General features: G+C 48.8%; 2 protein-coding genes and 1 long non-coding RNA gene across 3 annotated transcripts in view; 2 read left to right on the top strand and 1 right to left on the bottom strand.

The window, feature by feature from the left end:
• The window catches only part of slc25a21 (solute carrier family 25 member 21), a 781,061-nt gene that overhangs the window by 319,060 nt on the left and 448,775 nt on the right, over positions 1-13,226 (bottom strand). The gene's annotated exons all lie outside the window — the stretch shown is intronic.
• The window catches only part of LOC119955027, a 113,318-nt gene that overhangs the window by 20,825 nt on the left and 79,267 nt on the right, over positions 1-13,226 (top strand). The window lies entirely within an intron of this gene.
• Positions 7,337-9,856, top strand: LOC119955002 (ribose-phosphate pyrophosphokinase 1-like). Its single transcript, XM_038780797.1, has one exon. The coding sequence runs from the start codon at positions 7,372-7,374 to the stop codon at positions 8,326-8,328; it is 957 nt and encodes a 318-aa protein (XP_038636725.1). The 5' UTR covers positions 7,337-7,371; the 3' UTR covers positions 8,329-9,856.

Genomic DNA, 13,226 nt, shown 5'->3' on the forward strand with positions numbered 1-13,226 from the left:
GGATGCGTGGGCCTTTGTACAGGCGGAGAAGCTGGACTCGAACTAGGGTCTGGGGACACACTATGGCCGTTGCTGTTTTCGCTGTTGCTGTTCTTCAATTTTGACATGTGTTTTTTTTTATGCTGGTTTTCTTTTTGCTCTGTTTCCGGGTGGTTTTGTCTGTTGGGTATGGGTGTGGGGTATGTGGGGAACGTTGGGGGCATGTGCTTTATATGTTCTCTTCTGTACGGGGCTGGGGGTTGGGGTGAAACTGGATTTTGAGGAGCTGCGTCAGAAGGGTAGGGTGTGGCAGTGTAAAAGCGCGGGCTTTCCTCTGGTTGTCCGCGCTGCGGGGCGGGGGGGCGGAGCTGGAGGTGGGGGCGTGGCCTCTACTGGTTTTCTTTCCCGCGCTGAAGCGGTGCCAAGGAGGTGTGGCAAGAGGGGGATGACCCCATGCCGGGAGGAGATGGGTTTTGGCAGGAGCTGCCGGGTCAGCAGAAGTCAGCTGACTCACGGAAGTACCATGGAGGGTGCGTCGCGGCTAGGAGGGGTCCTAGCCTGGGGGGGGGGGGGGGGGTGGGGGGGATACCGGGTTGCTGCTGGAATGGCCAGGAAGGAGCTGGCGTGGGCCGGGGGGGGTAGAGGAGAGGCGTTATCGCCATGGGGAACAGGTCAGGCGGGGCGAGCTGGCCTGGGGCGAGCAGTCGATAAGCTATGGCTAGCCGGCGGGGGAGAGGGGCAGGTTGCCCTCTGATCCGGCTGATTACCTGGAACGTGATGGGCTGAATGGGCCGGTTAAGAGAACTAGGGTAATTTCTCATCTGAAGGGGCTGAAGGCGGACGTGGCTATGCTCCAGGAGACCCACTTGAAGGTGGCGGACCAGGTTCGTCTGAGGAAGGGGTGGGTGGGGCAGGTTTTTCACTCAGGATTGGACGCGAAGAACCGGGGGGGTGGCGATTCTCGTGGGGAAGAGGGTGGCGTTCGAGGCGGCTGAGGTGGTGTCGGACAAGGAGGGCAGATATATGATGGTGAAGGGTAGGCTGCAGGGAGAGAAGGTGGTGCTGGTTAATGTATATGCCCCGAATTGGGATGATGCCGGCTTCATGAGGCGCTTGTTGGGCCGCTGGGCCCCTGGAGGCAGGGGGCCTGATCATGGGGGGAGACTTTAACACAGTGCTGGATCCCCCACTGGACTGGTCCAGTTCAAGGACGGGTAGGAGACCGGCGGCGGCCAAAGTGCTGAGGGGGTTTATGGACCAGATGGGAGGGGTGGATCCCTGGAGGTTTGGGAGGCCGAGAGCGCGGGAGTATTCCTTTTTCTCCCATGTCCATAGGGTCTATTCCCGAATAGATTTTTTCATCCTGAGCAGGGGATTGATCCCGAAGGTGCAGGATGCAGAGTATTCGGCCATAGCAATTTCAGACCATGCTCCGCACTGGGTTGATCTGGAGATGGGGGAGGCGCGGGACCAGCGCCCGCTCTGGCGCCTGGATGTGGGGCTGCTGGCTGATGAGGAGGTGTGTAGGAGGGTCCGGGGAAGTATTGAGGGGTATCTTGATACCAACGACACGGGGGAGGTCCGGGTGGGGATGGTCTGGGAGGCTCTGAAAGCAGTGATCTGGGGGGAGCTGATCTCCATCTGGGCCCATAGGGAAAGGAGGGAGAGGAAGGAGAGGGAGAGACTGGTGGGGGAGCTCCTGGATATGGACAGGAGATACGCGGAGGCACCGGAGGAGGGGTTGCTGGGGGAACGGCGTAGTTTGCAGGCCAAATTTGACTTGTTGACCACCAGAAAGGTGGAGACACAGTGGAGGAGGGCGCAGGGCACGGTATATGAGTATGGGGAGAAGGCGAGCAGGATGTTGGCGCATCAGCTCCGCAGGCGAGATGCGGCTAGGGAAATTGGTGGAGTGATGGATAGGGGTGGGAATGTAGTGCAGAAGGGGACAGAAGTAAATGGGGTCTTTAGAGACTTCTACGAGGAACTGTACCGGTCAGAACCTCCGATGGGGAGAGGGGGGATGGAGAGCTTCATGAACAGGCTATGGTTCCCAAGGGTTCAAGAGGAGCTGGTAGAGGGGCTGGGGGCGCCGATAGAGTTGGAGGAGCTAGTAAGGGGGATTGGACAAATGCAGTCAGGTAAGGCGCCGGGGCCGGACGGGTTCCCAGTGGAATTTTATAAAAAGTATGCGGATCTGGTGGGCCCCCTGTTGGTGCGAGCCTTCAATGAGGCATGGGAGGGGGGGGGGGGCTTTGCCCCCGACGATGTCGCGGGCACTGATCTCTCCGATCCTAAAGCGGGATAAGGACCCCTTGCAGTGTGGATCATACAGGCCTATCTCGCTCCTCAACGTTGACGCTAAGTTGCTGGCGAAGATCCTGGCCACCAGGATAGAGGACTGTGTGCCAGGGGTGATACACGAGGATCAGACAGGATTTGTCAAGGGACAGCAGCTCAACACGAATGTGCGGAGACTGCTAAATGTTATTATGATGCCGGCAGTGGAGGGGGAGGCGGAGATAGTGGTGGCGCTGGATGCGGAGAAAGCGTTTGATAGAGTTGAGTGGGGGTACCTGTGGGAGGTGCTGGAGCTGTTCGGATTCGGGGAAGGAGTCATCAAATGGGTGAGGCTGCTCTACGCAGCTCCGATGGCGAGTGTAGTTACCAATGGAAGGAGGCAAGTGTAGTCACCAATGGAAGGAGATCGGAGTACTTTAGGCTCTACCGTGGGACCAGGCAGGGGTTCCCCCTGTCCCCCTTGCTCTTTGCACTGGCGATTGAACCTTTGGCTATGGCGTTGAGGGAGTCAGGGAGATGGAGGGGTCTGGTGCAGGGTGGGGAGGAACATCGGGTATCGCTGTATGCGGATGACCTGCTGTTGTATGTGGCGGACCCAGAAGGGGGAATGCCGGGGGTGATGGAGCTCTTTGCGGAGTTTGGGGGCTTCTCGGGCTATAAGTTAAATTTAGGCAAGAGTGAGGTATTTGTAGTACACCCGGGTGATCAGGAGGAGGGAATTGGGAGACTCCCATTTAAGAGGCCAGTGAAGAGTTTCAGATAACTGGGGGTGCAGGTGGCCAGGAGTTGGGGGACTCTCCATAAGCTTAATTTTACCAGGCTGGTGGAACAGATGGAGGAGGAATTTAAAAGGTGGGACATGGTGCCGCTATCGTTGGCGGGTAGAGTGCAGTCCGTCAAAACGTCAGTTCTCCCGAGGTTCTTGTTCCTTTTTCAGTGTTTGCCCATCTTTATCCCTAGGCCTAGGGCCTTTTTTAGAAGGGTGACTAGCAGCATCATGAGCTTTGTTTGGGCGCATGGGACCCCGAGGGTGAAGAGGGTCTTCTTGGAGCGGGGTAGAGATGGGGGGGGGCTGGCGTTACCCAATCTCTCGGGGTATTATTGGGCGGCCAATGTGTTGATGGTGCGCAAGTGGGTGATGGAGGGGGAGGGGGCAGCATGGAAACGGATGGAGAGGGCGTCCTGTGGAGATACAAGCCTGGGGACCCTGGTAACGGCGCCGTGGCCGCTCCCTCCTACGAGGTATACCACGAGTCCGGTGGTGGCGGCTACCCTCAAGATTTGGGGGCAGTGGAGGCGACATAGGGGGGAAGTGGGGGGCTCGATGGAGGCTCCGTTAAGGGGGAACCATAGGTTCGTCCCGGGGAACATTGAAATGAAATAAAAATCGCTTATTGTCACGAGTAGGCTTCAATGAAGTTACTGTGAAAAGCCCCTAGTCGCCACATTCCGGCGCCTGTCCGGGTAGGCTGGTACGGGGGATTTCAGGGTTGGTACAGAGCGGGCATCAGACAGCTGAAGGACCTGTTTATTGATGGGAGGTTTGCGAGCCTGGGGGAGTTGGAGGAGTTGGAGGAGAAATTTGGGCTCCCCCCGGGGAACATGTTCAGGTATCTGCAGGTAAAGGCATTTGCTAGGCGGCAGGTGGAGGGATTCCCTTCGCTTCCCGCGTGGGGGGTGAGCGACAGGGTGCTTTCGGGGGTCTGGGTCGGAGAGGGGAAGATATCTGATATCTACAAGGTTATGCAGCAGGCGGAGGAGGCGCCAGTAGAGGAGCTGAAAGCTAAGTGGGAGGGGGAACTGGGGGAACAGATCGAAGACGGGACACGGGCTGATGCCCTGGAGAGGGTTAATTCTTCCTCCTCGTGTGCGCGGCTTAGCCTCATCCAATTCAAGGTGCTGCACCGGGCCCACATGACTGGGACGAGGATGAGTAGGTTCTTTGGGGGGGAAGACAGGTATGTCAGGTGCTCGGGGAGTCCAGCGAACCATGCCCATATGTTCTGGGCATGCCCGGCACTGGAGGAGTTCTGGAAGGGGGTGGCGAGGACGGTGTCGAGGGTGGTGGGATCCAGGGTCAAGCCAGGATGGGGACTCGCGATTTTTGGGGTTGGGGTGGAGCTGGGAGTGCAGGAGGCGAAAGAGGCCGGTGTGCTGGCCTTTGTGTCCCTAGTAGCCCGGCGAAGGATTAGAACATAGAACAGTGCAGCACAGAACAGAACAGGCCCTTCGGCCCTCGATGTTGTGCCGAGCAATGATCACCCTACTCAAACCCACGTATCCAACCTATACCCATAACCCAACAACCCTCCCCCCTTAACCTTACTTTTAAGGACACTACGGGCAATTTAGCATGGCCAATCCACCTAACCCGCACATCTTTGGACTGTGGGAGGAAACCGGAGCGCCCGGAGGAAACCCACGCACACACGGGGAGGACATGCAGACTCCGCACAGACAGTGACCCAGCCGGGAACCGAACCTGGGACCCTGGAGCTGTGAAGCATTTATGCTAACCACCATGCTACCGTGCTGCCCAAATCTTGCTATATCTGGATCTTGCTGCAATGGAAGGATGCGAGGCCCCCAAGCATGGAGACCTGGATCAATGACATGGCGGGTTTCATTAAGCTAGAGAAGATCAAATTCGCCCTGAGAGGGTCGGTACAAGGGTTCTTTAGGCGGTGGCAACCTTTTCTCGACTTTCTGGCTCAACGATAGGGTACGGGGACAGTAGCAGCAGCAACCCGGGGGGGTGGGGGGGAAGGGGGAGGGAAAAGGTGGGGGGGGCGGGCGATGATTATGTTTGTTTATTTAATTTAAATTTATTTTTAAGTTCTTTTGTTGTTCATTGGGGTTGGGGGGGTGGGGGATGGGATACATGCGTCGATACGGTCTGGGGGTGTTACAGTTATTATGGGTTATTTTGTTGCATTTCATTGTTTGTCGTTACGTTTTATATTTTCTGTAAAAAATTCCAATAAAAATTATATTTTAAAAATCCTTGGATATTAACTTGGAGAAGGCTGTTCAGAACCCAGAAAGTTTGGGACTAGCCCAGAACATGTGGGTGTGGTTAGCCGGGCCCCTCTGGCACCGTTCACATTTGTCCTCCACCTGGGGTTGCATGTCTTTCACTTTACCATTACCATCAAGCTGGGGGATCAACCCAATTTCAAAGAGGTGTGCAGGAGGGTATGCGAGAAGCCACACCAGGTATATCTAGAAGTGAGGTGTCAACTTGGTAAAGCTACAACACAGGACTACTTGCATGACAAATAGCAGAGCAGCATGTGATGGAGAGAGCTATGTGATCCCACAACTAATGAATCAGATCAAAACTACCTCCAGTCATGAGTGTTGGTGGATAATTAAACAACTAACTGGAGGAGGAGGCTCCACGACTTTCCCCATCCTTAATGATGGGGAAAATCGAGCACAGCACATCACTGCAAATTTGCAACCATCTTCAGCCAAAAGTGGCAAGTGGATGATCCATCTTGGCCTCCTGCTAAAATCCCCAACATCATATGCCAGCCAACTTGATTCAGTCCATGTGATATCAAGAAATGACTGAAGGCACTGGATACTAATAGGCTATGGGCCCCGATAACATTCTAACAGTAATACTGAAGATTTGTTCTCTAGGCCTAGCTGCGCCTCTAACCAACATGTTCCAGTGCAGCTACAAAAGTGGTACACAGTCAGCAATGTGGAAATTTACCCAGGAACGTTCTGTCCACAAAAAGCAGGACAAATCTAACCTGGTCAATTACCGCCTGATCAGTGTACTGTTCATCACTAGAAAAGTGATGTAAAGTGTCATTGACTGTCCATTAAGTGGCACTTACACAGCAAGAACCTGCTCACTGGTGCTCAGCTTGGGTTCCGCAAAGACCATGAAGCTCCTGACTTCATTATAGCCTTGATCCAATTAGGACAAAATAACTGAACACCAGAGGTGAGAGTGACTGCACTTAACATCGAGCAGCATTAAACCGAGTATGACTTCAAGGAGCCCTAGCTGAACTGAAGTCAATGAGAATGGGTGGAATTTCAATTCAATTAGTAAAGTCTGGAATTATAAAGCTAGTCTCAGTAATGGTGACCATGAAACTATCTTCGATTGTCATAAAAATCCATCTGGTTCACTAATATTCTTCAGGGAAGGAAATCTGCCATCTTTACCTGGTCTGGCCCACAAGTGACTCCAGACCCGCAGCAATGTGGTGGACTCTTAACTACCCTCTGAAATGGCTGAGCAAGCCATTGAGTGCAAGAGCAATTAAGATGGGCAACAGAATCTGGCATTGCCTGCGAAGCCCACTCCCCTGGAAAGAACAAAAAAAAACAATTAACGCTGAGTAAGCAGAAATGTTCTCCAAGAAAATAAGGGGGAAACAAATCATTGGCGTCTGTCCTGCCACAAACTCTGCTTCCTTGTCACCAATTCAATCTGCCACCCCAGCGGGACCAGACCAATCACAACCTTGATATTGTATTTGACCACAAATATCATCATGATATATACATCTGATACAGAACCACTCCATCACCAAGACTGCCTCCTTCTACATCCTGAAGATCACATAACCTTGTTTTTTCCTCAATTCATCTACTTTAAAATTCTCATTCATGTCTTTATTACCTCTGAACTTTTCCATTCCAGTTCTCTCCTGGCTGGACTATCATCTTTTCACCCTACATAAGCTGAACTAATTGAAAACTTTGCTGCCGTATTTTAGTCACACCAAGTTCTGTTCAGCCATCACCCATGTGTTCGCTGGCCCAATAAGGACGTGGGAGTGCCAAAAAAAAGGTTTTATTTTCAAACTGTATATTTACACTCCATGGTAGACCCCTGTTGTGTTTGGTCTTCTATACCTTACGAAGGAATCCACCAAACACCTCGACCTGACCAAACCAGAATCTTTATTGTGACTTGTGTGGTAAAATAGCAATCTGTTATCATAGAGTCTGCTTATTACTCCTCTGGAATCTGCGCCTAGCACTGACAAGTCACTTGTACCTCTTAATACCCTCTCAATCGACCCGCTCTCCAAAGATGGTGGCGTCAGGAAAATCGGAAGCATGCCCAATATCAAGATTTTCAGCGGCAGCTCTCACCAGGATTTATCGCAGAAGATCGCCGATCGCCTGGGGCTCGAGCTCGGCAAGGTGGTCACGAAGAAATTTAGTAATCAGGAGACTTGTGTGGAGATTGGCGAAAGCGTTCGAGGTGAAGATGTTTACATTGTACAGAGTGGTTGTGGAGAAATCAATGATAATTTGATGGAGTTGCTCATCATGATTAATGCCTGCAAGATTGCCTCAGCCTGCCGTGTTACTGCAGTCATACCATGCTTTCCTTACGCCAGGCAAGACAAGAAGGACAAGAGTCGAGCTCCAATTTCAGCAAAATTGGTTGCTAACATGCTGTCTGTGGCTGGGGCAGATCACATCATTACTATGGATCTGCATGCATCTCAGATACAGGGTTTCTTTGATATCCCAGTGGATAACTTGTATGCTGAACCAGCAGTACTTAAGTGGATTAGGGAGAATATTCAAGAATGGAAAAACGGCATTATTGTGTCACCTGATGCTGGCGGAGCCAAAAGAGTAACGTCCATTGCAGATCGACTGAATGTAGATTTTGCATTGATTCATAAGGAGCGTAAAAAAGCCAATGAAGTTGACCGAATGGTTCTAGTTGGTGATGTGAAGGACCGAGTAGCCATTCTTGTTGATGATATGGCAGATACTTGTGGCACAATCTGCCATGCTGCAGACAAGCTGCTGTCTGCTGGAGCCACCAGAGTCTATGCCATCCTCACGCACGGAATCTTCTCCGGTCCTGCTATCTCTCCCATCAACAATGCCTGTTTTGATGCAGTGGTCGTCACCAATACAATACCTCAGGAGGATAAAATGAAACACTGTTCTAAAATACAGGTTATTGATATCTCAATGATCCTTGCTGAAGCGATTCGAAGAACTCACAATGGAGAGTCTGTGTCTTACCTGTTCAGCCATGTTCCATTGTAATGTCTATGGCATCTGCTGTTTCAGTACATGCTATTTACCAAATTGTTTTCTCTTCCCATTATCCCTTCCCTTGCACCTGCCACACCAAATGGTAAAATGTAGTCTTTGCTTCTGTTTCAGCATTCAGGACAAAATTTCAGTAGGCATTCATTCGGTATATTGGATGTTTCCAATTAAAGAGTAGCTGCAATTGGGTTTAATATGTATGACAATTACATAGCCCTATATATTAAAAAAAATCAAAAAGGAAGTGTATCTGGTGTTCAATTAAAATGCCTGTGTACATTCTCCACATTTGTATCCATGTTGCAATATCCATGTCTGCTGTAGTTGTATAAGCTGTTGCTGTTACTTCAAGAAAGTTGTTGCTAGGTGCCTACAAATATTATGGCAAAACTGGAATAGAAATGATGTTTTGAGGAAAAAGAATGTATTAAATCTCTTATTCCTGCTATTTTCATATAAATGTTTTGTTTCCATCATTGCAGGCGTGTACTTAGTCAAGTTCTGTATATTTTCCACCTGGAGTGGTTCCGGGTGAAGTCTGATCTGGAGAAAGAGGGGCAGATCATTGCTGTCTTGTGCTTTTCCAGATGTATAAGTTCATAATTATGAAAGTCCTGTTATTGAATGATGCATTCCTCTTACCCTCCCCCCACATTGGTTTGGTTTGAATTGGGCTCTCCTCATCGTCAATTAGAAGATGGCTCAGCTCACTTTCCATATTCCTTAAAGTGAATTGGAGCTCCAGAAGCAGAATATGCACCTTTAAACCAGGGAACGACTTTGTTTTTATTGAAATTCAAATAACCTGGATAAAACAATGAAAATGTAATCAGTGTTGCAATTTTATTTACTTGACCGTTTTCCTCTTGTTCTGTATACGCATTTATGAGCCATATATTTAAAAATGATTGTTGTGACCTCATGCCGTTGGTTTACAACTGAGCAATTTTTTCACACTCTTGTGATGGATAGAAATTTGACCAGCTGCTTGTATGTAATCCAGATAAGTAGATTCATTTTGCCCCTCTTTTGACCATAAACTATAAGGCTAGTGTATTTTTCTTTTTAGTAGTAACATATCTTTGAAGACTTGATTGAGTGAAGCCTTGCCGTGAGCATTCTGGATTTCAACTGTGTTTTATAGCCGGGATATATGCAGAGTTTTGAGGACAGCAGTGGCCTTTGTAATTATCTGCAACATATTTCACTTGCCATATCTTGGTAATCCTGAAACAAAAACCTGTGTCTAAATCTAGTACAAGAAATCTACAGGTATTGAGGTCATAAAATGGGATTTGTCTTCTATTTTCTGACTTCTTTGCTCAGCAAGACCAGCTCTGATCATATATTTGAAACGTTATCAAAATTATTTACAGGTACAATCTTTGTTGGAATGTTGGTTTTGCGAGGGATATTGCTGTTCTGCAACACCAAATAACTTGGATGTTATTTTGTAAATGTCACATGATTGAAAACTTTCTTGAAAGGAGCATTAAAATGCTGGCTTGCACACTTGACCTCAGCAAGAATATGAAAAAAAAAAAAAATACCCTCTCAATCTTCTTCTGAAGATGGCCGGTTGTGTCCCCCACTAATAGTGGAGTCACTGGTCACATGACCTTGGTCTTGAGACCGCATAGTGTGTCTGCACCGCCACCTGCTGGTTGGAGGTCGCACACCGTCCATCTATGATATAGAACACAGAACATAGAACGATACAGCGCAGTACAGGCCCTTCGGCCCACGATGTTGCACCGACATGGGAAGTCAAAAACTAAAGGCCATCTAACCTACACTATGCCATTATCATCCATATGCTTATCCAATAAACTTTTAAATGCCCTCAATGTTGGCGAGTGCACTACTGTTGCAGGTAGGGCATTCCACGGCCTCACCACTCTTTGCGTAAAAAACCTACCTCTGACCTCTGTCCTATATCTATTACCCCTCAATTTAAGGCTATATCCCCTCGTGTTAGTCACCTCCATCCGCGGGAGAAGGCTCTCACTGTCCACCCTATCTAACCCTCTGATCATTTTGTATGCCTCTATTAAGTCACCTCTTAACCTTCTTCTCTCTAACGAAAACAACCTCAAGTCCATCAGCCTTTCCTCATAAGATTTGCCCTCCATACCAGGCAACATCCTGGTAAATCTCCTCTGCACCCGTTCCAAAGCTTCCACGTCCTTCCTATAATGAGGCGACCAGAACTGTACGCAATACTCCAAATGCGGCCGTACTAGAGTTTTGTACAACTGCAACATGACCTCATGGCTCCAGAACTCAATCCCTCTACCAATAAAGGCCAACACACCATAGGCCTTCTTCACAACCCTATCAACCTGGGTGGCAACTTTCAGGGATCTATGTACATGGACACCGAGATCCCTCTGCTCATCCACACTACCAAGAATTTTACCATTAGCCAAATATTCCGCATTCCTGTTATTCTTTCCAAACTGAATCACCTCACACTTCTCCACATTAAACTCCATTTGCCACCTCTCAGCCCAGCTCTGCAGCTTATCTATGTCCCTCTGTAACCTGCAACATCCTTCCACACTCTACAACTCCACCGACTTTAGTGTCGTCTGCAAATTTACTCACCCATCCTTCTGCGCCCTCCTCTAGGTCATTTATAAAAATGACAAACAGCAACGGTCCCAGAACAGATCCTTGTGGTCCGCCACTCGTAACTGAACTCCATTCTGAGCATTTCCCATCAACCACCACTCTCTGTCTTCTTTCAACTAGCCAATTTCTGATCCACATCTCTAAATCACCCTCAATCTCCAGCCTCCGTATTTTCTGCAATAGCCGACTGTGGGGAACCTTATCAAACGCTTTATATACACCACGTCAACTGCTCTACCCTCGTCTACCTGTTCAGTCACCTTCTCAAAGAACTCGATAAGGTTTGTGAGGCATGCCCTACCCTTCACAAAACCATGCTGACTATCCCTAATCATATTATTCCTATCTAGATGATTATAAATCGTATCTTTTATAATCCTCTCCAAGACTTTACCCACAACAGACGTGAGGCTCACCGGCCTATAGTTACCGGGGTTATCTCTACTCCCCTTCTTGAACAAAGGGACCACATTTGCTATCCTCCAGTCCTCTGGCACTATTCCTGTAGCCAATGATGACATAAAAATCAAAGCCAAAGGCTCAGCAATCTCTTCCCTGGCTTCCCAGGGAATCCTAGGATAAATCCCATCAGGCCCCGGGGACTTATCTATTTTCACCTTGTCCAGAATAGCCAACACTTCTTCCCTACGCACCTCAATGCCATCTATTCTAATAGCCTGGTTCTCAGCATTCTCCTCCACAACATTATCTTTTTCCTGAGTGAATACTGACGACAAGTATTCATTTAGTATCTCGCTTATCTCCTCAGCCTCCACACACAACTTCCCACCACTGTCTTTGACTGGCCCTACTCTTACCCTAGTCATTCTTTTTTTCCTGACATACCTATAAAAAGCTTTTGGGTTTTCCTTGATCCTACCTGCCAAAGACTTGTCATGTCCCCTCCTTGCCCGTCTTAGCTCTCTCTTTAGATCCTTCCTCGCTTCCCTGTAACTATCAAGCGCCCCAACTGAAACTTCACGCCTCATCTTCACATAGGCCTCCTTCTTCCTCTTAACAAGAGATTCCACTTCTTTGGTAAACCACGGTTCCCTCGCTCTACCCCTTCGTCCCTGCCTGACTGGTACGTACTGATCAAGAACGCGCAATAGCTGTTCCTTGAACAAGCTCCACATATCCAGTGTGCCCAACCCTTGCAGCCTACATCTCCAACCTACACATTCTAAGTCATGTCTAATGGCATCATAATTGCCCTTCCCCCAGCTATAACTCTTGCCCTGCGGGGTATACTGATCCCTTTCCATCACTAATGTAAAGGTCACCGAATTGTGGTCACTGTCTCCAAAGTGCTCACTTACCTCCAGATCTAACACCTGGCCTGGTTCATTACCCAAAACCAGTTCACAGTTCACAGGCATATCACCACAACCCCTACCGGGTACTTTTCTGGTTGGTGCGTTACTGGCCGACTTTGTAAACTCTAGGTAATTGAGATACCCTGCCCGAACGGGGGAGCTCGTACTCCACAAAGAGCACAGGAAAGACCAGCATTCCCACTCCATAGGCCCTGTGCGGGATATTATAGTCTGTAAGGTTTATAAGAAACATTCTTCAAAAAAAAATGTGAGGTATGATTGTGTAATGTTTTAACACAATGTAGAATTGCATTCAGGGAACATTTCAAAAAGGTAAATTGCAAAGATTGAATCTGTGGTGATTGTCCCATTAAGGGAAACACCGCAGAAAAGATTCACCGAGCTTGGGGAACTAATTGGGACTGAAAATGGGTAGGTCCTCTCTTAGGTAGGAGCCATTTAGGGAGCTAGGTGCAGCCATGGGGTTGCTGTTTCCTTATTAATAAATGTATTTACCAATGAATTCTGTGAAGGTTTTTTAAAAATATTTTTTTATTCTCCTCCTTTTACTAATTTTCTCCCAAATTTACACCCACCAACAATAAACAACAATCAGTAACAAATATGTCAATCCTCATATCAATAACAACGATCCCATCCTCCCATCAAACCCCAAACATTAGCCCGCATGTTCACATGAACGAATGACAAAAAGAAATCAGGAATCACCCATCGGCACCATTAACACACACCGCCCCCCCTCCCCCCAACCCTCCCACCCATCCCCCCAACTAATGTTCGATGTTATCCAGTTTTTGAAAGTGCATGATGAATAATTCCCATGAACTGGAGAACCCCTCCATCCTTCCCCTCAGTTCAAACTTAACCTTCTCAAGAGTCAGGAATTCCAACAGGTCCCCCCGCCACGCCAGGGCACAGGGT

The sequence above is a fragment of the Scyliorhinus canicula genome, chromosome 2 (genome assembly GCF_902713615.1).
Source record: "Scyliorhinus canicula chromosome 2, sScyCan1.1, whole genome shotgun sequence".
In the NCBI taxonomy this organism is placed as follows: Eukaryota; Metazoa; Chordata; class Chondrichthyes; order Carcharhiniformes; family Scyliorhinidae; genus Scyliorhinus; species Scyliorhinus canicula.

Coding starts and splice junctions, on each gene's coding strand:
- LOC119955002 (XM_038780797.1), top strand. CDS start 7,372: ATGCCCAATATCAAGATTTTCAGCGGCAGCTCTCACCAGGATTTATCG.